The sequence below is a fragment of the Engraulis encrasicolus genome, chromosome 14 (assembly GCF_034702125.1).
Source record: "Engraulis encrasicolus isolate BLACKSEA-1 chromosome 14, IST_EnEncr_1.0, whole genome shotgun sequence".
Lineage (NCBI taxonomy): Eukaryota > Metazoa > Chordata > Actinopteri > Clupeiformes > Engraulidae > Engraulis > Engraulis encrasicolus.
In genome coordinates, this window is record NC_085870.1 from 37023247 (window position 1) to 37050667 (window position 27421).

The 27421-nt window shown below is 40.0% G+C and overlaps 1 protein-coding gene across 1 annotated transcript; it reads right to left on the bottom strand.

The window, feature by feature from the left end:
* Window positions 1–6473: 6473 nt before the first annotated feature.
* LOC134462568 (myosin heavy chain, fast skeletal muscle) lies at window positions 6474–20797 on the bottom strand. The gene is made up of 40 exons (XM_063215658.1): window positions 19983–20797; window positions 19469–19684; window positions 19051–19194; window positions 18811–18967; window positions 18682–18709; window positions 18469–18583; window positions 18266–18358; window positions 18111–18174; window positions 17941–18039; window positions 17752–17855; window positions 17527–17665; window positions 17264–17382; window positions 17016–17165; window positions 16744–16914; window positions 16348–16654; window positions 16125–16204; window positions 15927–16014; window positions 15618–15735; window positions 15217–15340; window positions 15000–15136; window positions 14579–14834; window positions 13661–13903; window positions 13392–13568; window positions 13158–13303; window positions 12913–13003; window positions 12420–12809; window positions 12214–12340; window positions 11990–12108; window positions 11693–11889; window positions 11408–11591; window positions 11144–11309; window positions 10868–10992; window positions 10463–10771; window positions 10165–10368; window positions 9913–10038; window positions 9626–9796; window positions 9421–9525; window positions 9235–9330; window positions 6915–7046; window positions 6474–6779 (listed from the first exon to the last, which is right to left on the bottom strand). The coding sequence occupies exons 2-40, from the start codon at window positions 19670–19672 to the stop codon at window positions 6762–6764; spliced, it is 5823 nt and encodes a 1940-aa protein (XP_063071728.1). The 5' UTR covers window positions 19673–19684; window positions 19983–20797; the 3' UTR covers window positions 6474–6761.
* Between the last annotated feature and the right edge of the window lie 6624 nt (window positions 20798–27421).

Here is a 27421-nt window from a genome sequence, read left to right on the forward strand (position 1 = left end):
TTCTTCTTGTGAAGAAATGATAAGGGATCTCAGACTATATTGTTTAAACTGTTATGATCTTTCCTGAATTTGATACACCTTCTGTCTTGTGTAGCCCAGCTCAAGCACTGCCCTTGAGTGGGCTTACTTTAAAATGGACCTCAATAGTGTGACTGGTATAGTGTTGCATGGCCTCTTCCAAGCCCTGCATACATAAAGTTTCATTAATGTCTGTTGTGTGAGGTAGTTTAAAGATGTGTTTTATAATCTAAGGAAGTGCATCAGAACCACCGGTGAACCAACAATAACGACCAAGTTACTTTAAATGTAGTTGCGCCTATCAAAACATACAGTAGAAGGGCCTAAATTGCTTTTACTAGAATACACAGACAATAGACTAGTGTAATTCCACTGTAATGCTGTAATGACTAAATTGACTAATAGTTAACCTTTCCTACACTCTACATAAAATCCCTAAATCATTTTTCTGATTTTCACAAATAATTGTGGACAACACAAAAAAAAAACGCCTACCAGAGTTAGATATATAAAAAACAAAAATTAACTGCTTTTACAGTGTGTCTCATTGAATCTTTGATTCATGTTGATCATACAGTATGAGTAATGTTCTTGAACGGGATGTGGACAGAGTGACAACAGCTGATGTGGGACAGACCAGAAGCAGCCTGATTCCTTCTGTGTGAGGTCAGAGATCTGTGCTTGTCGGTGTCAACTGGTTAGCAATTCCAGGGAGTTCATTAGCGTCTTGAGTTGTCCGATTGTCTGGCAGAGACTTTATTTTCAACTTGACATTTGGAAAAAGGGTTTGGCACCGCTGGTTTTGAACAAGAGTAGTCAAAATTAAGTTTTCATTTTTACTCAAACAATTCAGTGGAAGAGTAAAATTATATTAGACTTCGCTGACACTTTTTTTGTTATCAAAAGCGACTTATACTGTAGTCATTTACAGAGTATTGGTTACAGTAACTTGAGTAATGTAGGGAGAGGTAAGGGTGGAATTCGAACCTGCAACCCTCTGTTCTGAAGACCACCTCCATAACCATTAGGCCACAGAGTTGCATCATGTTTTAAGAGCAGTATTCTTTCATATTTAATACATTTCATCATTTAGTTGGGTCATTTATAGAAGTTCCGTGACCGTGGAGAGGAAAGGTTCGTTTCTCACTGGATTTGTCATCTATAAAGGTTAAATAAAAAAATGAGCCAGGGTGCCCCTCACAAAAATGTGGGGAATTTTTTTTTGAGCCCTATATCCAAAATGGCTGCTGCCAGCCAAGCTAGAAATTTGCTTTTTAATGGTTTTGCCCACAATGCTGCATAATACATGGTTTTTGAGACTATTTGGGGCAAGAAATTCACTAATAATGCAGATTTATTGATTAATTGATTGATATTTTTGACCTTCAAATTCAAGATGGCAGCCAATTTTGGCTCTTTAAATGTCAATTTTTCAAAATCGTCAGAGAGCCTTAATGTTAGGCCCAAATGAAAGGTCTGCTCATACTGAGTTCAGTTATGGACAGTAAAATTACAAGTAGGCTATGCAGAAGTCATCTGAAATGTAAAAAAGATCAAGGTTTGTGGTTGATGAGAATTAAACTGCTGATTAGTCGGGTCGGGTCATAATGTGAGGTTCCGTGACCATCCTCTGGCAAGGGTGTTTTGATGATTGATTTGACCTCTATGGACCCTGAACAAAAGATTTAGCCCCCATGTCCCTCCCAAAAATCCCGGCATTTTTTGGTAGAGAGGCAAATTCAAAATGACGTCCGGTGCCATCTGTAAGAAATAACTTTTAATCTGACTCAATCATGTATGAAGACACTTTTTCATACAAGTCAACCATGAGGATTCCAAATCTGACATCATTTTGATAATACAACTTTGTTTTGACCATGAAATTCAAGATCCTCTGGCAAGGGTGTTTTGATGATTGATTTGACCTCTATGGACCCTTAAGAAAAGATTTAGCCCCCATGTCCTTCCCAAAAATCCCGGCATTTTTTGGTAGAGAGGCAAATTCAAAATGACGTCCGGCGCCATCTGTAAGAAGTAACTTTTAATCTGAATGAATCATGTATGAAGACACTTTTTCATACAAGTCAACCATGAGGATTCCAAATCTGACATCATTTTGATAATACAACTTTGTTTTGACCATGAAATTCAAGATGGCTGCCATCTAGAACAGTCGTTTTCAACCTTTTTTGGCCGTGACCCCCCAAAACTGGACTGGGGACCCCCCAATTTGTGTAGCTCCATTCCTCATACATAGATATTGAGAAAATAGCTGATCTACAAGCACACAATACCTCACATTATGAGGCGTATGGGCTTTTAGGTGGGCGATTTTCGCAATGGTTGGCTTCTTAAATATTATTTGACAATTTGGCCAATGTTTTAGCATTGTTTGTTGACAGCTTTAGATGCAGTGAGGGTATTTCACTTTGAGAGTCCTTACATTACCCCCCCCCCCCAAAAAAAAAGGGTCTCGACCCACAGGTTGAGAGCCACTAATATAGTGGGAAAACTTGAACTCAAGGCAAGGCTTTATTCAACCCCAATGGCATATAGAGGAAGACGCAGAAGAGCAAGCTCATCCAGAAGATATCCCTCCAACATATTGTGATTGAAGAACCCCATGTTGCTCTAATTGACATGGGCATGATCTGGAGGATGATGGCATGCTGAGGCGGGAGCGCTAGGAAGAGAGATGCTGTATGCCTGGACAAGCTGATGAGGAAAGTGGGATCTGTTGTTGGCACAGAACTGGAGGCTCTCAGTACCACAACTGAGAAAAGGACACTGAGCAGACTGGACTCTATAGTGGACAATTACCATCACCCCTTGCACTCAGTCTTTGCTAACCAGAGAAGTCTGTTCAGCCACAGATTCCGTGCCATCTCCTGCAAAAGATGCTCCCTGTATGTGCAGGTCTCGCTCATCATCTTCTGTTGAGTATGTTGTATCGCAGGGATCATTGACACTGATTACACGGTGAGAATGAGAATGGCGGGCAAGGATGACGGATGACACCTTTTTGACACAGCCCAACCACTTGTATGACGTGCCGTCCTGTGTCCAATGGAGTTGCCATTCTCCAGATAATGCCCATGTCAATTAGAGCAACATGGGGTTCTTTAATCGCAATAGGTTGGATGGAGATCTTCTGGATGAGCTTGCTCCCTTGCATGTTCCTGTATATGCCATTGGGGTTGAATAAGGTGAATAAGGCCACACATTCTTCAGCAACATGGTGTTCTTGCAGCTCAGGGAGCTCAAGTTGACTGTCTTGAACCAGGCTTCTCACTACTTTTGAGAGCACTTGCTCTGTCCATTTCAGCAGCTCTTGTTTTGAGTCCCTCAACGAGCTTCTTTATGCAAGAATGCCTGGAAAATGTCAAAAGTTCTATGTACTAGATCAGTGGTTCTCAACCTGTGGGTCCCCTTTTTGGGGGGGAAGGTGTCAATGTGAGGACTCTCAATTTTAAAGACCATCACTGCATCCAGAATAATCATTAAACAATGCTAAATCATTAGCCAAATTGTCAAATAATAGGCTATCAAAGAAGTCAAACATTGTGAAAATAGCCCATCTACAAGCCCACTACTCCTCATAATGTGAGGCATTGTGGGCTTACAGATCAGATATTTTCTCAATATCTATATATGAGAAATGGAGTAACTTGAATTGGGGGGGTCCCCAGTCCAAATATGACTGTTTTGTATTGTGTATTGTGTGCTTGTAGATCAGCAATATCTATGTATGAGGAATGGAGCTACAGAAATTGGGGGGTCCCCAGTCCAGTTTTGGGGGGTCACGACCTAAAAAGGTTGAAAACTTCTGTTCTAGATGGCAGCCATCTTGAATTTCACGGCCAAAATAAAGTTGTATTATCAAAATGATGTCAGATTTGGAATCCTCATGGTTGAGTTGTATGAAAAAGTGTCTTCATACATGATTCTATGTCATTCAGATCAAAAGTTATTTCTTAGAGATGGCGCCGGACGCCATTTTGTATTTGCCTCTCTAGCAAAAAATGCAGGGATTTTTGGGAGGGACATGGGGGCTAAATCTTTTCTTAAGGGTCCATAGAGGTCAAATCAATCATCAAAACATCCTTGCCAGAGGATGGTCACGGAACGTCGCATTATGACCCGACTAATCAGCAGTTTAATTCTCATCAACCACAAACCTTGATCTTTTTTACCTTTCAGATGACTTCTGCATAGCCTACTTGTAATTTTACTGTCCATAACTGAACTCAGTATGAGCAGACCTTTCATTTGAGCCTAATATTAAGGCTCTCTGACGATTTTGAAAAATTGACATTTAAAGAGTCAAGGGTCAAATCAATAAATCTACATTATTTGTGAATTTCTTGCCCCAAATAGTCTCAGAAACCATGTATTATGCAGCACTGTGGGCAAAACAATTAAAAAGCAGCAGCCATTTTGGATATATATATCGGTCTAAAAAATGTCCCCACATTTTTGTGAGGGGCACCCCGGCTCATTTTTTTATTTAACCTTTATAGATGACAAATCCAGTGAGAAACGAACCTTTCCTCTCCACGGTCACGGAACTTCTATAAATGACCCAACTAATTAGGTAATATATTGTTTCCTACATTTTTATTTGGTGGTTTTGTTGGAAAACTGGAAGCTTCCGCTGACAAATAAAATGAAAACTTACATCTGAACTTCATCATTCAATGTGTCTGCCCGGTGTGTAAAAGAAAGGTCCTGGTAAACATTGATGTATCAGTCAGTTTCATCAGTTTTTAGCTCAGTTATTAGCTCTGTCCTTCTGAAACACATTCTCTAATTGTAATTCCCTCCAGTGTCCACTAGGCGGCAGAGTACATAGAAGGACGTATCTTTGTCCCCCTGTCGGACTTGTTTTTTTTCAGCGTGTATGCAGGGTTGCAAAAAGTAAAGGGTGATAAATAAAAAAGCCAACATTTAATTTTAGTTGCACCATTTTGATACAAAAAATCTTTGTTTTTTCACTGTTATCACCGTTTTTTTCATACACCAGTGATTCGCGCAACAGTAGCCAGTCCTGACCTAGTTCATAGCAGAGTCGTGCCGTAGATCTATGCCGTAGAAAGCAGACTGTTGAACAGTAGGCCTACTCTGGAATCGCACTGCTCCCTTTTGGTTGTCGAAAGTGTAATGTAATTTTAAGTTAATGTTAAGAAATGACAAAAGATGTCTTGTTAATACTGGCATCGGAATGTCGTGATGGTTGTAAAAATAATCTAAAGGGTATTAAATGGTTGTAAATTTGACTTCAAGATTGGTGTATATACCCTGTTTTTATAAGCAGTGGTTTTCCCCCAAATCTCAATGCTTCTGAATAAAAGACTGAAATTAAAGTAAAAAATGTGGTAAAATCCTGAATTTAGATTAATCTCCATTTCTATTTTAATCACTTTTCATTTCAATTTATATTTCTATAATATAATGGTAATAACATGTATCGTGCAGCCGTAGACCCTATATTGATATATTTTCTTGGGTGATACTCGATGATGCTCGGGCTGAAAGCCAGCCTGGTTCAGCAGAAGATAAATTAGGCTAATAAATCAGCTGTCACCAGTCTTTAAGTACTGGGTCTCCAGGAAAACAATATTTGGCTAATCAGACTGAGACTGACCTAAATTCTCTTCCAGAAGGCATACGTTCAAACACATTGTGAGGCATACGTTCAAACCCATTGTGAGGACGGATGATGAAAAGGGTCCTTATTTTGGAGTCTTCACATCACACAGGCAGTGCTCAGTGTGCAGAGAATAGACTACTGTAGAGTGGGATCACAACAAATCATGTCTGAGGCCTTCCTCAGAGTCCTCTCTAGTTTTTTTCTGGAGCAACTGTCAGCACTTCCATGCCAGATAGTGATGAAAGAGTTGATGTTGTCAATGATGGTTCTATAGAAATGCATTGAAAGATATTTATACCCGTTAAACTTTTTCAGTTGCCTTAAAGGGACACTGTGCAGGAAATGGTCAAAAAAGGTACTGCAACTATGCTGCTCATTGAAACTTGGCTGCCTATTGCTAAATTTGATCTTTACATGAAAGTTTACTAAGTAATAAACAAATATGTTCTAGTATGGTCCAAGTACAGTCATTTTTGCAGCTAAAAATGGCTAATTTTAAAAATTCAAATGGCGGACCATGGAGAAGATCCCCCTTTTCATGTATGAAAAGTGCCATTTTTCCAGTCATAATGAATACTTAGAATTTGATGCTGGTGGTAAGTATTCATGAAAAAGGTAACATTAGTGAATGGGCAGCATGAATTCTGGAAATAAACAACTAAAAATCTTACACAGTGTCCCTTTAAGTACAATGGTTGTTGCTCACTTTTATTGATGTAGGTGTTGTTTACACCCCATTTCAGATAGTTGTTTACAATTTCAGATGTATTTTTTGTTATGTTTTGGGTCTTTTTAGCCTTTATTTGCATCATATCTAGCAGTGAAAATGGACTAGTGGGAGAGAATGATGAGGCAGGGTTGGGACATCATCCAGGCTGGACTTGAAGCTGGGTTCCCATGGGAATGCAAGGCACTATGTGGTGGGCTTCCCATTCTGTGCCACAGCGCCCCTTATTGACGATTTAAAAAAATGTATTTATTGGATCATTGAATGAAGTGCATATGCAAAGGAAACATACAGAGAATAACTTGAAGGCTACGTTTATTGAGGAATTCATATTATATGATTCCTTTGTCATTCAGACTTCACTGGTCACTCTTCATCTTTGGTCTGAAACATAAAGAGTAGAACAATTATAATTTCACACTTTGTGAACACATTGTATGTTAGATTTTAATCCAATATGGCTGTTTCGCATCCAAAGTATAAGTTTATAACAATAATTGATTGAAGGTACTGTTTTACCTTGCCAGCATCACGGCTCTTGGCCCTCAGCTTGTTGACCTGGGACTCAGCGATGTCAGCACGCTCCTGAGCCTCCTCAAGCTCATGCTGCACCTTCCGGTACCTGGACAGGTGAGTGTTGGCCTGCTCCTCCTACCGGTATGATACAAATTAAGTACTTTAAGTACTTTGAAAATAGTTCTTCCTCTGTTACTTGTCATTATCAAATCAAACTTAAAGGTGCACTGTAATCAGAATGTGGTCAGAATGGGTACTGCAACTATGCTGCTCATTACCTCCGCCAGGAGGTTATGTGATCGCCTGGGTTTGTGTGTTGTCTGTGTTTGTTCGTTCGTTCGTTCGCTCGCTGCTATTTCACTGCCTGCCACAAGGTGCGCACGGTGAGCACTGAGCACCGGCGTGCCTGCGCATTTCTCAGCAACAATAAGGAACAGGGAGAGACTCTCCTTTGCCGCGCCAGCTCCAATACAAATTGCATTTCACCTAAAAAGTTGTTCATCCGCATGCAGGCTTCATCCGCAGGCAGGAAATAATCCTGTCAAATGAATTACCACCGCTGCCAAAAATATGGAATTTGTGATTGTGTTGACCCGTATGTTATCATTGCTGTTGCGAGATGGACAGTGACCACCCCCGCAGATCGTTTAGGTTCACAATGCTGTCGAATTAATTACGTTGTCAAAAATATGGAATATGTGATCGTGTAAGTTCACAATGCTGTTGTGGACTGTGACTTAGGTTCACAATGCTGTCGAATTAATTAGGCTACCGTTGCCAAATCATTTTTGACTGTACGTTCACAATGCTGGTAAAATTCATTACATCCTCTTCGCTACATTTAAAGTTAACCCCAAGTTGTTTGCGAGATGGACAGGGATCAGAAAGCCCGACAGCATGTATAATGGCCGAGCACCGGCGAATATTCCAATCGGGTGTGCCTGCGCCAAAGCAATAAGGAAAAGCACTGTCTCCTTTGACGCAAGCTCCAAAACCAGTGCTATCAACCTAAAAAGTTGCTCATCAGCAGGCACCCTTTTGGCTTGGCTACACCCTCATTGAAGTTAACAAACAGTCATGTGAAATTAATTACCGCTGCCTAAAATATGTGTGAAGTGGAAGTGCACTGCTGCGAGATGGACAGTGACCACCGCAGGTCATTTTGGTTCACAATGATGTCGAATTAATTAAGTACCATCGCCAAAAAAAATTATGGAATTTGTGGCTGTGTAAGTTCACAATGCTGGTCAAATGCATTACACTTCCCTCAATTTAACCCCAGTTGCGAGATGGACCACAAAGCCCGACAGCAACGTAGACTGATTGACAACGGTGATAGTGATTTTCCTAGATGGAAATGCCGCTTAGCCGACAGCGCTAAGGCCAACCAGTGGCCCATGAGAATGATTCATACCATCGTAGGCAAAAACAATAGACCTAACCAGATACGGTGTCTGTGGTTGTTTCAGTTTTGTTGGTAAAAATCATTACATTCCCTTCACTAATCACTAATACTATTAGCTATTAGCTATTAGCTATTAGCGCGTGATCACACATTTTCAAAGCAGGTTGATTTTTTTTAATCTTGTAGACTAAGTACAAGGCTGGATTAGGCTGATACAATTGGTATAATTCCACTTAGTCTTTAAAGTGTGATATGAAATAGCTGTGAAATTTTAAATGGTAATAAGGGCATGCTGCCAATCATCAAAACTGTTTATAACAATGTGACCAGCATTTATAGGACAGTGCATAGTAAGTTCACAATATAGCATGTAGCACTTTGCCAATACCACAATCACAGGTGACAAAACAGACCACAGTTAATCAAGGACATGGTAATTAAAAATACAGATATAATCCAGTTACAACTTGACTGTTTAATTCTCTGAACACACTAATGGTGTGTATAAACCTGTATAAATGACACCACATCATGACACAAATATCCTACTGTATGTGTCTAAAAACAAACTTCCTTGGCGGAGGTCTGCACACTCTGGGTGCATTTCTAGTTGAATCTGTGCTGCCCATTACCAAATTTGATCTTTTCATGAATGTTTACTAAATAATAAACCAATATTTACTAGAATAACCAAAGTACAGTAAGATTTGCAGCTAAAAATGTCTATTTCTGGAAATTCAAAATGGCGGACCATGGAGAAGATCCCTCTTTTCATGTATGAAAAATGCAATTTTCCCAGTCATAATGAATACATATTGATGAAAAAGTTAACATTAGTGAATGGGCAGCACAAATTCTGGTAATAATCTACAAAAATATTACACAGTGCATCTTTAAGACCCAAATCAGGCTACTCACAGCCTCCTCTGCCTGCCTCTTGTAGGCCTTGACTTTCAGCTGAAGCTTGTCCACCAGATCCTGCAGTCTGTTGACATTCTTCTTGTCCTCTTCAGTCTACAGAAGCATATGTAATAGTATGTGCTTATTACGCATTTTCTTTGTAGCTAAGTCCATTTTTGTAATCCATAATCATAGCTAGTCTACCTGGTAGGTGAGCTCCTTGACTCTCCTCTCATATTTGCGGACACCTTTTACAGCATCAGCTCCACGTCTTTGTTCAGCCTCAAATTCACCCTCCAGCTCACGCACCTGTAGAACCAGATTAATGCCTTCACCAAATCATGATCATTATACAAGATATGCTTTAGGAATATTTGAATGTCCTGGACTCTAGGGGGTTCATGTATACCCTGGACTCCAGTTTCTGGAGTTGTTTCTTTCCACCCTTCATGGCCAGATTCTCAGCCTCATCCAAGCGGTGCTGCAGGTCCTTCACAGTGACCTCTAGGTTCTTCTTCATTCTCTCCAGGTGAGCACTGGTGTCCTGCTCTTTCTTCAGCTCCTCCGCCATCATAGAGGCCTAAAATATTAAAATTCTCAAGTTGTCAAATAGTTGGTTGTAGAATAGTTCATGTATTGCTTTACATGCTGTGAAAAAAACTAAAAAAGATGTTGAATGTGTAAGCACAATCTTACATCAGTGATGGCCTTTTTAGCCTTGTCCTCTGCGTTTCTGGCTTCTTGAATGGTGTCTTCCACTTCTCCCTGGATCTGAACAAGGTCAGCTTCCAACTTCTTCTTGGTGTTTAGGAGACTTGTATTCTAATTAAATGGACCAATTTGAAAAGCAGAACAACATATGATAAAATTGTATAATTGTACTTTAATGCATAGTGAAAAATATAATTGAATAAGAATTTGGGATCGCACTCTTGACAATAATCTTACCTGAGAGTGCAGCAATCCAACTCGCTCACTAGCATCCACGAGTTCCTGCTCGGCCACTTTGCGGCCTCTGTCTGTCTGCTCCAGAGCAGCTCTCAGTTCTTCAATCTCGGCCATCATAAGACCATTCCTGCGCTCCACCATTGCAACCTGCTCCTTCATGTCATCCTGTCCCCTGATAGCGTCATCAAGGTGCAGTTGAGCATCCTGTCAGAAAGAGAGTATGTGTATAGACATTTATCAGCTGAAGTGTTAAAATGGAATGTCCTTGCTTAACAATGCCCAAAGGAACAGTTTATACCTTGAGCTGTCCCTGAATATTCCTGAGTTGCTTCTGGGCTTCAGCTGCCTGGCGATTGGCATGGCTGAGCTGAACCTCCATCTCATTGAGGTCTCCCTCCATTTTCTTCTTGATTCTCATGGCATCGTTTCTGCTCCTGACCTCAGAATCCAGAGTGCTTTGCATGGACTCAATGATCCTTTGGCTATTCCTCTTGATCTGCTCTGTTTCTTCATCCTTCTCTGCCAGCTTCCTGTCAATTTCACTCTTGACCTGGTTGAGCTCCAACTGGACACGAAGAATCTTGGCCTCCTCATGCTCAAGTGTGCCCTAGTTCCGTGAATGTTAGTACAATGAAGTATGAACTTGTCCAATAGGTACTATTGAATGAACAATCTAGATAAAGGAAGGTGTACTATACAGTACCTCTGCCTCTTCAAGAGCGGTTTGGATCTCGACTTTCTCACTCTCCACAGACTTTTTAGCCTTCTCCAGCTCATGGATGCTCTTACCACTCTCACCAATCTGCTCAGTTAGGTCAGAGATCTCCTCTGCAAATTTACAATATAGAAATTTAAGGATACCCCTTTAGCAATATATAATACTTATTTTTCTTTGTTTTTTGTTTTTGTAGTTGTACATATGAACACTGCATATGCATAATATTTATCAAAACCTCTTCAGTGAAATTAGCATGCTCACGTTGCAGGTTCTTATTCTCCCTCTTCAACGTTTCGAGTTGATCCAGAGACTCCTCATAGGAGTTCTTCATTTTGAAGAGCTCAGTGCTGAGAGAACGAGACTCTCTCTGAGCACCTTCTAGCTCAGCCTGGCTCTCCTCATACTTCTGTTTCCATTCTGCCAGTACCTGCAGTTACAAAATTGACATTGTAAAAGATAAACATAGACTATACTATTACAGTACATGAAAATAATGTGTGATTAAATAATATATCATGTCTCTGCCTTGTCAAAGTTCCTTTGCTTCTTATCAAGGTTGGCAGCCAGTGCATTTGCTCTCTCCACATCAATCATGAGGTCCTCCACTTCACCCTGGAGTCTCTGTTTAGTTTTTTCCAGGGAGGCACACTTGGAATTGACAGCCTCAATTGACTCCTCAGCATCCTGGAGACGCTGTGCAAGCTTTTTCCTGTAAGGATTACATGATGGATAATACGTTTTGAAAAACAAATTACATTGGAATGACTTCATATAAAACAATTCTGATCACTTGTTTAAGTTATATCTAACTTTGACTCCTCCAGCTCCTCGGTGCGTTGGATAGCATCAGTCTCATATTTGGCCCTCCACTGTGCCACCTCACTGTTGGCCTTGGACATTCCACGCTGCAGCTCAGCTTTGGCCTCCTGCTCCTCCTCAAACTGCTCTCTCAGCAGGTCACAGTCATGACGAGCTGATTGGACAGCATGAGCCAGGGCGTTCTTGGCCTATGGGTACAAGTTGTATTACTAAGCTTAGTGCCATGATTGACAGAGAAATAATTAAATTGTATGAATCATGCCTTTTTCATGATCTTCTTAAACATACCTTAACCTCCTCCTCTACTTGTCTTTTCAGCTCCTCAATCTGCTGGGTGTAGGCTTGTTTGCCTCTGGTCAGCTGAGAGACTAGTGCTTCCTTTTCCTCAACTTGGCGGCCAAATTCACCTGAAAGGAGTTATTTCTGTTTGTATGGTTTTTCTTTATGATATTTAACGTTATTTAACTTTTTAAAATCAGGGACATTAATCTCATTTTCAGTTTTTCATTCACCATTCTCAGTTTGAAGCCGGGCTCTTTGTGCACTCAAGTCATTCAGCTGACGAAAATGTTCATCATTCTTTGACTTCAGTTCACTCAGTTGATCTTCAAGAGTGCGACACATTTTCTCAAGGTTAGCCTGAAAGAAAAGTATTGAAAATGTTTAGGTGATGGAGTTTTGTGAAATCCAAATAATCCAATATTCCTTAATGTCATACCTTTGATTTAGCCACAGCCTCCATATTACTGGAGAGGTCATCAATCTCCATCTTGAACTCGCTCTTCTCCTTTTCCAGCTTCTGCTTGACACGCTGGAGGTTGTCAATTTGCTCTCCCAGTTCAGCCACACTGTCAGCCTGCTTCTTGCGGAGAGCAGCGGCAGTAGCTTCATGCTGCAGGGTGGACTCTTCAAGATCACGTCGCAGCTTCTGGAACTCAGCCTCACGCTTCTTGTTCATCTCAATTTGAGCGGCAGTGGCCCCACCGGCCTCTTCAAGCCTCTCACTGATCTCTTCAAGTTCCCTGGAGAGATCAGCTCTTTGCTTCTCAGTCTTAGCACGAGCAGCACGCTCAGCTTCAATTTCCTCTTCCAGTTCCTCAATGCGGGCCTGAATAAAAAGGTGTTATTATAACAGATTTGTGATTTGAGAAGCATCAAAGTATTTGTTTGTACAAATAACTGTGCTTAAAATGTCAAGTTCACTTAAATACCTGAAGTTCTTTGATCTTTTTTTGAAGTTGTACGCCAATTGACTGTTCATCTTCAATTTTGCTGAGATGCTGACTGATTTCAAAATCTTTCCTGTGTTTAACACATGGGCAGTTGGTCACAGAAAGACGTGATGCAAATGACACACACATACACACACAAAGTAAGAATTGTAACCTACTACATCAGATTCTAAACCTAGCACTGGAAAACTTGAAAAGCTTCAGTATTGAAATATATTACTTACTTCTTAATTTTCTCTTCAGATTGCTGCTTGTCATTCTCCAGATCCATTATTGATTCCTGGGCCAGTTTCAGGTCACCCTCAAGCTTCCTCTTGGCTCTTTCAAGATCCATGCGGAGTTTCTTCTCTTGCTCCAACGAGCCCTCCAGCTGTTACATGGACATACAATTGCTTTTTTAAAATCACTCATATTAATTCATTCATTTTGATTTTCTATTGTTTAAGTTGTTCCCTTACATCATCCACTTGCTGTTCAAGTTTGGTCTTTGATTTGGTCAGAGTGTTGACTTTGTCTTCCTCTGATTGAAGATCATCCAGAGTCTGCTGGTGTGCCTCTTGGAGGGCTTTCTTCTCTTTGGTCAACTTCCCAATACTCTCATCCTGAGAGGCCATCTCCTCAGTCAGGTTTTTAACCTAAACGAAATTGATGCCAAAGCAAGACTTTAAGGCGCTTCTTGCCTTTGGGGACATTGTTGACATAATATATGAAATACAGAAAACTAAACCTTATTCTCTGTTGCATGTTTTTCTTTCTCCACTTTGGCCAATGTGAGTTCCAAGTCATCAATGTCCTTCTTCAGCTCAGAACACTCATCTTCCAGTTTTCTTTTCTTGGCTGTCAGCTCAGCATTGATCTCCTCCTCATCCTCCAGCCTCTCGGTCGTCTCTTTGAGTTTGGCTTCCATCTGGATTTTGCTTTTAATGAGGCCCTCACATCTCTCCTCAGCATCTGAAAGACTCTCAGCTTCCTGGGAATTGGAAATGTTTGTTGAACAGCACTTTTCAGAGGATATACTGTATTTGGCATATACTGCATGTGCTGAAACAGGATGGCTGACAGAAGTTTTTTTTATTCCCCCATTTTTAGTTCAGCTAGCAAGGTTAACTTGTTTCAGTGTTAGGAGTTTCTTAATGATCTTAGCATAAAAATGCCATTGACTTACTGTAGGTTGAATCCCATTTCACCCCTTAGCCCTACCCCTTTCCTCTTTCCCTTCGTATTGTGCTTTCACATGTAGGGGTAGGGATATCGCATATTTGACCTGAACCGAGGCACAGCCAACCCTACCGCTGCACCGCGGCTGAAGTGGCTGCACGTCGGACATGCGACTTCTGTTGTGTAGTCCAAATAATTGTATCTTTTTGCACGCACGCAAATCAAAAATCGCTTGCCAAGTGAAGTCAACAAGCACACCATTGGTTATCATTAATTCTGAGGTACAGCATATGTGTGATCGACGGGGGAATGCGAGGTGGATCGGAAAATAGCTCCATTAGTCCATTACAGCACAGTCAAAAGTTTAGCTTTCCCAGCCCCATGAGCCGCCCGGAAGGGGTGGAGACTTAGGTGCCCCATGCCTTTAAGAATCTTGCATCCACAAAAGCACACAAATGCTTCACACAAACTTCACTGGGAAACTCACAGATGCCATGGCTAGCTGCAGATTATTCTTTTCCTGCAGCAGGGCAACCATTTTCTCCTCAAGCTCTTTCCTCTTTGCCTGGGCAGACTCCATGTCAGTCTTCATTTTACCAAAGTTCTCCTTCATGTTTGCAAGTTCCTTCTCAGTCTCAGCACTCTTAAGAAGAGGTTTGATCTTGAAATAGATCTTCATCCATGGCCATGTTTTGACATTCATGAATGAGCGGATGTTGTACTGAATAGTAAAGATAGATTCCCTAGGAATAGGAATAAAAAAATTCTTTCAGATCTGAAATATTTTTAATTTTACTTAAAATCGTCTGTACATGATTGAAGTTTAAGTGATGCTTTGTAGAGATTCATTATTATTTGTTCTGTTTTTACTGCAAAACTCAACTGCTGAGTTTTGAAGATCTTATTACCTCCTCTCCATCATCTTGACAAATTCCTTTCTCATCAGGTAAGCACGGCAAAGAGCCTGCGTCATTGTGACCAAAGCTGCCAACTTCTCATCTCGCATCTCTTCAAGGGTACCCAGCAGCCCAGCTTTGAAGAACACCTGAAACAGAACAGAAGTCAGTTATTTTTTCACACTATCAAAAATTGAAAAAGAATAAATTAAAAAGTTAGCCATTGTACCTTAGTGTGCCCAAACTTGTACTGAGTGTGGTCAACATCAATTGATCCTAGAAGTTTTTCTGCAGCTTTTTTATTGTCAATGAATTGCCCTTCTGGGATGACACTGGCATTCAATACTTTGTATCTTAAAGAGAAGGAATACAGTACAAGAATAGAACAGGATTAGGAAAACAATACAAATAAAAATTGTGTTCAGACTCAAAGAAATCACATTATGGAGCATTTTAAGTGGTACAAGTATTGTGAAAAGATTTAGTTGTTAGTTAATTGCCCATGTTAATTTTCAGGATTTTGAAATCATGACATTTTGATATTAAGGAAGTTTTTCTTGACACATGACATAATTCCAACCACATTACGAAGCCTAATGCATCCACTGATTATTCAGTGCTGTTAGTCACCTCTGCTTGAAGTCCCCGTATTGGATTCTGCTGGGAAAGCCCTTTCTGCAGATTCTGATACCCTCCAGCACACCATTACATCTGAGCTGGTGAAGAACTAGGAAGTTCTCCATCAGACCTTTCAGAAAACAAAACAACTCTCGTCATGGAAACTATTGATTAACTGTAACTGTGTAGCTATTGCCATATTTGTCTTAAAATGCATGAATTAGTCTTTACTTGTCTTTACTAATGATTATGTGAAAACAAAGGGATATTCTATTTTCGTGGCATTTGTGTGGGTAGCCCTATTGTGAAAACGTAACTTACCAGGAGTCTTTGACTCATTAGGAATCAAGCAGCGCACAAAGTGAGGATGGGTGCTTCTCAGATTGGTCATCAGTTTACCCAAGTTCTCCTGTGGAGATAATTTTTTGTATATATCAAGCCTTTTCATCTTTTCCTTCTGTAATTATTAACGATAATTTAATTAATTTGAGTTGAAGAAGCATAATGGCAAGCACTTACCCTGAAAAGAGCAGAGACTGTCTGGAACGAGCCACCTTTCTTCTTGCCACCACCCTTCTTGCCGCCGCCAGCACCCTCAGCTGCAGATGGTTGTGAAAGTTAGTGAAAAGAATAAGACATACTATGTACACAAAGACCAGTTTTAGGGTTATATGGGTGTGAGACATTTTTGTTACTTGTACCCTGTAGACTAGATTATGGTAAGTCTGGCCTGTGCTCCTACCTTCTGCACTTGCATGAGAGGCGTACAAGAAGGCCAGCAGTTTCATTGCTGACTTCTGGTACAACTGCACCACAGAGTCATTCAGTGGGTCCTTGTTCTTGTCCAGCCAGCCAACTATGTTGTAGTCCACAGTGCCAGCATAGTGCACCAGGGAGAAGTGGGCCTCTGGTTTACCCTTTACTGGCTTGGGTTTCTCAAAGCACTTGGTTTTACCAAGATGCTGATCATACAGCTTGTTCTTGAAGGTAGTGTCTGAGGCCTTGGGGAACATGCACTCCTCTTCAAGGATGGAGAAGATGCCCATTGGCTTTTGAATTAAGAATATTTAATGTTATTATAAGTACACTTTTAATTTATTTAGAATATGTATTTTATATGACTTCACTTTGCATGTACCTTTTCAATGAGCTCAATGCAAGCAGCTAGATCCATACCAAAGTCAATGAATTCCCACTCAATGCCCTCTTTCTTGTATTCCTCTTGCTCAAGCACAAACATGTGATGATTGAAGAACTGTTGCAGTTTCTCATTGGTGAAGTTGATGCACAATTGTTCCAGGCTGTTGTACTAACATTTGAAAAACAATGTGACAGAAAATTTAGATTTCTTGGTGACTTCTTCGCAAGAAAAGAAGTTCAAGTATGCTTACCATTAAAACATTCACTCACATCAAAAATCTCAAATCCAGCAATGTCCAGCACACCAATGAAGAACTGTCTCGGCTGCTTAGTGTCCAACATCTCATTGATGCGGATGACCATCCATAAGAACATTTTCTCATAGACTGACTTGCACAGAGCTGAGACAGCATTATTGACCTACAGAAATTAAACATCATTTAAAACTATTTAAAATGCACCTAAAATTCAGATTTAGAAGTATTGTAAGGATTCAGAGTGTATTGTAAATACTCAACCTGTGGTACGGTTTGGCCTTTGGTCACAAACTCGTTTCCGACCTTCACTCTTGGGTAGCATAGAGCCTTCAGCATATCAGCAGAGTTCAGGCCCATGAGGTAGGCAATTTTGTCAGCCTCTAATTAATAAATAAAGCAGAAATGCAATCTATTTGTTATTTGAAGTGAAGCTCCAAGTTGTAACACCAGTGTGTCAAGGAGATATGGCCAAGTTATTTATTCCGCTCAGTTTGCAGCAAAGTAATACTGTAAAGATGACTGACCCTCGGTGCCATCAGGCTCAGCCTGCTCCTCTCTCTGCTTCTGCCTGAACTTCATTTTGCCATGATGCATCACAGCACCAGTGAGCTTGTAAATGCCAATTTTCTCATCAGCGTTGAAGCCCAGGATGTCAATAGCTGTCTGTTATAGGAAAAGTCTTTATGAGTTATTTTCATTATTGATTTTAAATTGCAAATATGTATTTCAGTAGATGGCTTATATCATACATCAGTGGCAATGAGTTCCTCAACGTCATTGATGCTCTTGACAGTGATTTCCCCTTGGCTGATCATAGGGAAGTCATAGGGGTTGGTGGTAATGAGAAGGCCCTCTGAAGTCAGGTGAAATAAGATGTCATCCTTAAATTACATGATATATGGCAGAGAGACAGAATTTTATTTTATGTCATATCATACCAATTAGTTCTGGCTTATGTCCAGTGCAGAGTTGGTAGAAGATATGGTAGCTCCTCTCAGCAGACAGCTGGAATGTCACTCTGGACTTTTCCAGCAGATCTGTAATGTTTGTTACTAATTAACTTCTTGTCATTTATAAATTTGTCAATCCAAAGAAGTAAAGCACTTACATGTCTCAATGTCAGCTGAGGCCAATTTGCCAGATGTTCCAAAATGAATTCTGATGAATTTGCCCTGTACCAATGAGATACATTTTATTTCATGATTGCATACATTAGTAGGTTTTATGTTTTTATTTTAACTGACATTATGCGGAAATACTCACAAAACGGGAAGAGTTGTCATTCCTGACAGTCTTGGCATTTCCATAGGCCTCCAGTAGAGGGTTGGCTGCAATGATCTGATCCTCCAGAGATCCCTTCAGTAAAATACAAAAGCATTTTTCTGGTTTAATTTCCCTTTTGCGGGCTAAATAAAAATATGACTTGACTTCAATGTGGTTGATAGCACATCCAATGTGTATCTCACCTTTATTTTGCCAGAGGTTGCTTCTGCCTTTTTTCCTCCACCAGCCACTGCAATTGTTGCAAAGTACTGGATGACACGCTTTGTGTTCACAGTCTTTCCTGCACCAGATTCTCCACTGAGGATAAATTAATAAGTGAATAAATCCACAGGCTTACAGGGCACACAAGTATTTTTAGATTTTAATTTTTACAATGTAATGGAGATGATGCATACGTGATCAGGATGGACTGATTTTCACGATCTGTGGGGAGAGATTTTAATGCAATATGCATTGGTATTTTTGCATTTTAAACTCAAAATATATTTTACTTTCTATTAAAATACATGATGTATTGACCTAACCTTGGAGCATGAACTGATAGGCGTTATCAGAGATGGAGAAGATGTGGGGTGGAGCCTCCACTCTCTTTTTGCCTCTATATCCATTAACAACAACTTGATCGTACACTGGGAGCCACTTGTAGGGGTTCACAGTGACACAGAACAGCCCCGAATACGTCTGAAAACAGCAATGGTAAGCTCTCATACAAATAATAGATCATTACTAAGCACTGGAAGAAATGCTAACAGATGCAATCTTACGTAGATCATCCATGCTGCATAACGCTCTTTGAGGTTGTACAGCACAGCCGGCTCGTGGAGGTGGGTCATCATGGCCATGTCCTCAATTTTGTCAAATTTCGGAGGATTCATTGGGAAGATTTCATCTTCCTTAACAGTTACTGTCTGCACAAAGAAAATAGTCATTAGACAAATATACACAGATAGTCATTTTGTTGCTTAATGCCTGTACTTCAAATTTGAAAAAACACATTTTTTAAATAGTCTCTTGATCCTGTGAAAAGTTAGAATATGTCATGAATTTCTTACACTTTGTGGATCACAATATAATGGAGAACACTATAAGTGTCATTAGTTCATATATTTTGGCAGTTGTTTGCAGTTTAAAATAGATGTCAGATATGAAAAAACAATACAACAATAGCACAAAAAAACACACCTTCCCACCCTCTAGAGTTTTGACAGTGGCTTTGCCACCCTCTCTTTTCTCCAGACAACCTTTCACATAGTCCTGCTCTTTGTCCACCACGAAGAAAGCAGTTTTAGCATCAAATGGTTTGGTCTGGGCCTCAATGCGCTCCCTTTCCCGTTTCCGGAGGTAGAGGGCTGCTGGCCCAAAACACTCCATCTCAGCATCCCCCATGGTGGCGGTTTACTGTGGATGAGATATAATAATGATTATACATAACGAAAACATGGATGTACAGCATTTGAGCATCTAAAACAAGGTCATCGTCAGGTGTAAGGGAGAGGTGTGAGATTATTTCTTGTTTTTTCATTTTATTTCCTGTAAACATTTTCTTTTTCCAATTGACACTATTTTAAAAATTAATTCAAAATATTACTCATCTGGACTATTTCCTAAACCGGTAGATAAACAGCAGTGTCGAAATGAAACGTATTACTTTATATCATAAGAATTTGATGTTAAATGCATGATGATGTCTACGTACCTGTTTGAAAGCCAAGGGGAATAAAAAGCAGATTCTGGTACAGGTGCTGATGACAAGTGTAAGTGAAAAAAACAATCAATTAATCATTATTCATCCTTGCCAGGCACACTTATGGTATGTAACAAGCCCAACCAGTGTATTCCCAAGTGTGTCTCACCTTTGTGGGTGCCAGTCAGTCCTTGGGGGAGCCTTGAGCTGCCTTTATATAGGGACACTTGTGACTTGTCAACACTAACAGCCCAGCTGGATTTGGGCATGGGCTTTGTGCAGAGGCGATTCTAGGGTAATGTGGGGCCCCAAGCGAAAATTCAAAGGAATGAACAATTGAAACAAAATTGCCACTACCGTTGTAAAGTGGGAGCTGCTATTTACTATATTGGGGCTTGGGGGGCCCAAGCGGCTGCCTGTCTACCATGGTGACAAGATGCGTCTCTGGCTTTGTGAGCACTGGAACATGGCTATAATTATTATCATCCCCCCCCCAAACCAAAGAATAGGCATTTTGTGACAGACACATACCGGTAGGCACAAGTTTGCGACTGCATTCACAATGATACATTTTGTGTGAACATCATAGACATTCACCTTTTAAAAGAACAAACAGATGAATGAATGGAAAATATACTTTTACTGAATAACTGATGAATAAATTGATTGTACCAGTATCTGTATACGTGCAACAGAAGTGCTCTTTATTGAAAAAAAATATTCACTTAGGGATGCAATTTAGGTATGAAGGCTTTCTGATATTTACATTAACACGGTTAGTTAGATATTTAACTCATTTTTTCGATCTATTTTCTGATTCTAGTCTGAACTTTTTCTTTTGTTTCAGACATGTAAAAGTTTTATCCATTAGCGGACATGTGACCCTCTGATGAAGACGGAAGTTACACCGTCGAAACATGTCAGGTAAAGGATAAAACTTTAAATGTCTAAAACAAAAGAAAAACTTAAGACTCGATTTAGCATTTAGACGTAACGAACGTAATACAGTACATCTGTTTTCTGATTGTTGTGTCAGCTAATTATGATGTGACCGACAACCACAAAGCTGTCAACGGAACCGTAAAACTTGATGAAGTAGGATGTTTGAACCAGAGTGGATGTGTCATTTAAATGTTTCTTACAAAGCGAGATATGTGGCAGTGTGGTCAGCTTTCTAAACTGAGCCAAGAATGACCATCTCTCTCTCTCAGGCATGCACTAGGCTAAGCCTAGGGATTAGGACAGACATTACAATGATGCCAGCGTCTGCCTGTGCCAAAGGCGGTCTGTGAGTTGTTATAAAAAACTAAATGGATTTGAATAAGTTATTTTCAATCTTCCAAACCAACAGGAAATTGTTTTCTTCTTATTCCAAAGATTACTTGAATATTATCCATTATCACGTCCCTCCCTGATGAGAAAATTCAACTGCAGCCACAGAAAAACCTTTGTTCTGACAGGTGGCAGTGGTTTACTGTCTTATTTTTGTATTGGTTTAAACATGAACTATGTGTTTCAAGACATGAAGAATGCATAGTAATGTGAAATATACTGTACTTCACATGGCTCACTGAGTAGCTTGACTTTGAATACAATGACATTGCTTGATGCTAAATAGGGTGCCATGCATCTTGAAGATGTTATTTGGAAATAAACTGGAGCCAACTCTCGATGTGGAGAAGCCTTGAAATGTCACTGGGATACTGTTGCAAAGCATCTCGCAAGGCCTGCAATTCTATTTACACAGGCACCCTTTGAAGTTTGCGACACAAAGAGGCAGGACTTTTAATGAGTGCAATGTGATTATAATTAGTTTTGTTGACTATAAATTTACACATGATTTTCCAATTTTGTCATGGGGATTAGGGAGATGTTTACATATGAATACCCAATTAAATTCTGATCAGTGTACCATGTGGGCTGGTACAGTACTCTGTCATCTACATTTAGTATCTAATACATTCTAATACAGTGTGTGTGTGTCTGTGTGTGTGTGTGCGTGTGCGTTTGCGTGTGTTCATATGCTTGATGTACTTAAGGTCAGAAATGTTTGTGCAGCATCTAGTATTGTTGTGTCTTAGGCCAAGGTCATACATACATCCTTTAGACAGGCTGACAGGCAGGCTTTAATGAGGTGACAGACATGCAAACACCACTATGGAATGTGACGTCAGTGTCCATTTATTTTGCACCTTTTCCGTATGAGTCAAGTGGAAATAGCATCACTTTGGGATAATAGACTATTTTGGAGTATTTACTACGATTATTATTGTTTTCACAAATTAACTGTTCAGACTGTAGTGGTCAGCCATCTCTTCTATTGTCTTTTATAATTTTAAGTAAGGATAGAACGATATCGGTATCGGGCCGATATTTGCATTTTTAAGTGTATCGGTATCGGCCGATACATGTGTGGTTTTGGTCGATACGCAATATTTATTTTTTTATGTCATTCTGGTTTTTTAAAAGCACCAAGACACTTTATTTTTTATTACTTGATTGTTAGACATTACTTGATTGTTAGAGTGGGTGTTACAAGTTCTACCTCAATTTGATAATGTTAAAGGAATGTTTATTTTTAACTTGAGACCTGGAATATTTGACATTTTTGAACCTTTTTTAAAACCCATATCGGCCCCAAATATCGGGTATCGGAAATCGGGTATCGGCCAAGGGTGATGAAGAAAAAATCGGTATCGCATCGGCCATTAAAAAACCTGTATCGGTCGACCCCTAATATTAAGTGCCATTCAAGACATTGAGAAGATATTCTACTGCAATGCTCAGGAGAGGGTTCGGATTGACTGAGGCATGGTGACAGTTTTGCGTGCTCTTACTTCAGGAGGAAACTGGTTTGTAATGGTCTGATGGGAAAAATATGGAATGTAAAAGTATGTAATATCGTTAATGAAGTTTTTTTGTATGTTTTTTTATTTTATTTTCTTGTGTATGTTTTATAGTGGTATATCCTTCATGAAGATATTGTCTACTCTACATAGTTAATGTCGTACCGCATTGGCTTACATGCCAGGTTAGTATATAGGTTGGTAGTGCATAATCAGGTGAGGTGTGAACTGCTGTTCTGACGGCTCAGCTGCCCGTCCTTGCTCTTTCAGCTTTCTGGGTACAGTGCATTGTGGGTTAAACTGAGGAACAAAGGGCCTCTAGCAGATCAAATATCAATGTTAACAGAGGGAGCACTGGTTTTGCATAGCATTCTTTAAATAAGGCCTCTACTGTTGCATGGAGCAGACCTTCACGAACCTGGAGCAAAAGATTAGGAGATGTAGAGATGGTTTGTGATGAGCAGTGTTATCATATTTGGTGGTTCCCCTCCAAATTGGGCTGATTAGGATGGCGGCCTGTGGGATAAAATTGGCTTTGGGTTTTTGAGCATTTTTTGGGCTGGATATAATTAGTTACATGTGACAGCTCTGGTGCTGAGAAGGTCTATTGGCTTGTGCCAACATTATATGACTAGGTCTTCAAAAAGGTCTGTGATTTGCAGTTTTTTTATGTGAATTGAATTAATTGAATTTAATTGAATTAATTGAATAATGTAGTAAGTGATTAAATAAGACTATTAGCTGAATTTTCAGAAATTACTTGTCAGAAAAACTGCATTTGACACTCATCGTCAAATTGGTCTTAAAGTAAGTAACTCAAGTAACTCAAATTCATCTCAAAGTAAATAAAGTTACTCAAATTCAAAGACCCCTAAGAGGCACATCCTGTTAAATTGAAGCTCTGTTGTGCTGGATCCTCAACTCCCAGGTGGCTGGACCAATCGGGATTGCAGGATTTTTTGAGATATGACATAGTCAAAGTTTCAATGTAGTGGAGAAGGGGCAAAAGAAGTGAAATGTGACAGTTGTTTCAGAAAACAATGACGGCTGGCATGGACTCACTCTTCGACATAGATAATGCACTTTCAACGGTATTTTCGAATCTGTGAGTAGATAAGGTAGCATAGTTGAAGGAGGTAGGTCTGCACACTGCCAATAAGCTAAAAAAATATTAAACTTTATTATTTAAGAAGCAGCGCTTCAATCACCCTGGATCTTCATCATGCCATAAGATTCAGGGTGATCGAAACGTTGCTTTTTAAAGAATTACATTTATTCTTTTAAATCTTATTAGCAGGGTACAGACTTACTTCCTTCAACTGTCTGACACTTGTCTGGCACCTGCAAAAATGTTTTTGGATGTGCGCACCCTACCCAAAACTACTAGTTAAAGTAGCACGTCATTAAAAGTATCAGACAGGTGGTTTCTCCTATTGTATCATGTGCAAGGATTTAAAAAAAATGAAGACCATGCCTTCGATGAATGAATAAACATGTCTCACGCCCGGTTGTGCTGCTGCGGCTGCACAATGAGATAGAGAATTAATAGGGGACTATAGAGAACTCACAGAAACATTGGCAAAATACGACTGTCCTTGCAAAACGTTTTCAGTAATCAGCTGGTTTTCTGGCATGTCCCACAATATTCAAAATGACCTAGGTTCTAACCAATGCACCTGCTGCCACTGTCTCTGATGAAATAACAAGTGAGGTGCAGACTGCTCTTTTTTGTTTTGTTTTGCTTGACATCTCTTTGTCATGCTCAAATGTGAGTCATTCTGAGATAGTAGGGCAGGGCAAATTCAGGGTTTTGTGGGATTCTTTGATGTTTTAGAGGGCCATGATGCTCAATCTGTGTATGAGGTATTGCAGCAAAACATACAAAAGCTCAACTTTGAAGAAAAGTTTTTTTTTTTCATTTGTCTTCACACCTACAGTATATGGCTTATATATACTACTATAGGCCTATGAATACTACTTCAGTTCTATCTTCACTTAAGTTGTTCCCCATCTCCATTGTGTTGTGTTATGCCTTGACTGTCTCAGACTGACTTTTACTAGTTAAGTGCTGAACTGTGGTCAGATTACCACCAGCTTGGCTACGGAGACACAGCTATGTTATACAGACACATAACTAATTATTTTTTCTCTTAATCTTCTGCTTTGGGATGGCATGAACCACTACAACCCTGAACGCGTAAAATGGGCTTCCCCTATTTTAAAAGTGAGCAGCCACCACTGGTATTGCAATTTATTTAGCATTATTATTATTAATTATTATTTGAAAATATCCATTTTCAGGGCCGGCCCAAGGCATAAGCAAACTATGCGATGGCTTAGGGCCCCCACGTCACCAATGCCCCCCTGTGAGCAGCAAAGTTTCAGGGGAAAAAAATCTCCACCATTTTTCCTAGTCATATATTTTTTTTCTCATGAACCACTTACTGCCACTATGGAAACAGTACCCATTATATATTGGGGAACACCTCAATGACGGTGAGACAACGTAATTTTTCATGTACCACTTTTAATTGTAAAAATCCTACAATAAACACAGAATATAACGAAGAGTAATAGTTTTGAAGCTATTGAAGCTATTGATAACTAACTCATGACTAACTCATGGCTTTTCGTTTGAAAAACTTTGCTCCAAGAAGTACAGTGCATGATGGGTACACAACATACAGACAGCCTACCTATGTACTTTGCTCCCCTCACTCGTGCAAGTAATTGAAGCTTATGAAGCATCTGATGCTGAATAGGTGGTGGTATGGGGGGCCCCCGGAGGACATTTTGCTTAGGGCCCCATTAAGGCTTGGGCCGGCCCTGGCCATTTTGAATTCATAATCTGCACTGTACATTATAGTACTTGTCAGGGTGGTGCAACTGATGTAGAACAGGGAAAACATAGTTGGCGGGCATGGCTTGGCTGTTCATTTTACAGATCACAATGCAATATTTAAAGTTGACAAGCAATGTTAAAAAAGTGTATTACAAACGGTAATATGGGTCACCCCTTGAGCAAATCTTCACGCCCTTAAGTCTCAAAATATTCGGAAACTAGAAATGCACTCAGAGTGCCGACCTCCGCCAAGGAAGCTGTTACATTTGTGATACAACATTTTGTTACACCTTATTTTTTTCCGCGTCTTTCTGTCTTCTTTTGTGGAGTTAGAAACTCAAATGTCAAAATTCACCCTATCCCTCAATGGGAAGAATCTTAAAAAAAAAAAAAACCTGGTTCCGGATCGTGATCCGGATCGCCATCAACATTTAATCATTTGTTCCTTTTGTCATTTCCAACCTCTCCACGAAGTTTCATCCAAATCCGTTCATAACTTTTTGAGTTATCCTGCTGACAGACAAACAAACAAACAGACAGACAGACAGACAATCATAGACAAACCAACGCGTCCGAAAACATAGCCTCCTTGTCGGAGTTAAATGTTACTGGGTGTATTTAGACATCTTGAGTTCTTTTAAGTGTGTGTGTGTGTGTGTGTGTGTGTGTGTGTGTGTGTGTGTGTGTGTGTGTGTGTGTGTGTGTGTGTGTGTGTGTGTGTGTGTGTGTGTGTGTGTGTGTGTGTGTGTGTGTGTGTGTGTGTGTGTGTGTGTGATGCGGGTGGGAGGGTGGGGTCCTTCTGTGTGTGTGGTGGTTTGTTATCTGGCAATCAATCAGGGGCTGTTTTAGATGTGGAGACGTCTTGAAATGTCACTGGGGTCCTGTTGCAAACATCTTACTCTGTGAGCACTGTCTTTTAGAGACAGTAATCTGAAGAGGGACTCAAAAGACCTTGGGGAACAGTTGTCCTTTTGGGGAACAGTTGTCCCGACGTGTTTTAAGTACCAATGGCTCACAAACCTAATGCTGTATTGGCAGCTGTGCTTTTGTTTTGAAAAACGTGTCTGTTAAATAGATATGAAATCACATGGTGTTGTTGGTGTATTTGTCACTTGTTTGTGACAAATTTAGCTGGTTTAGCAGGTTTAGCTGATTTCTGCCCCAGAATTGATGACATTGTGGGTTATTTTTGGTTCAATTAAAGCGTCCCGCCTCATTTGGACAAAGCATGCTGCTGAAACATTACCATAGTGGACATGTGATGATTAAAGGGCCTTATAAAACCAATAAAATGTGACACCTGATACGTGGGTCAGCAACAGACTATGTGTTCCATGTGGATTAACCAACAAATATAGCCCCCTTAGGCCTCAGATGAGCTCACTCTCCTTGGGGAAAATGGCACATTTCCACATCGTTTTCAAGGCTTTGGTTTGGATTTAGATATGACACTGTCCGGGTCAGCGGTTTACAGTGTGCAGCTGAATGAGCATAATGAAACGACTTTTAGGCAGTGTAACTGAGCAGAGCTGTTAGGTTTTAGGCAAAGATGTATAGTAGTTTACAAGCCGTAAGTAGATGCTTACAGTTTGTTTTTGTTTGCCTTTTGTTTGTTTGTTTTCCACTTTGAGCTAAATGTATATATTGATGTTTTGTTCTGTATGCCGTATTGCACAAACCAAACGGATTAATGGTTAAATTAGGACCCGTTTGTCTATAATTTAAAAATGTGTTTCTGTGTGTGCAGTTATCGTTCTGATGGT

What these genes read in the sequence shown, in the direction of transcription:
- LOC134462568 (XM_063215658.1), bottom strand. Translation starts at nt 19,672, where the DNA reads ATGGGGGATGCTGAGATGGAGTGTTTTGGGCCAGCAGCCCTCTACCTC. An exon ending in AATCAGTCCATCCTGATCAC is followed by an intron (nt 18,584 to 18,681) that starts GTATGCATCATC and finishes ATTTATCCTCAG; the next exon opens with TGGAGAATCTGGTGCAGGAA. An exon ending in TCCAGAAACTGGAGTCCAGG is followed by an intron (nt 9,526 to 9,625) that starts GTATACATGAAC and finishes CTGGTTCTACAG; the next exon opens with GTGCGTGAGCTGGAGGGTGA.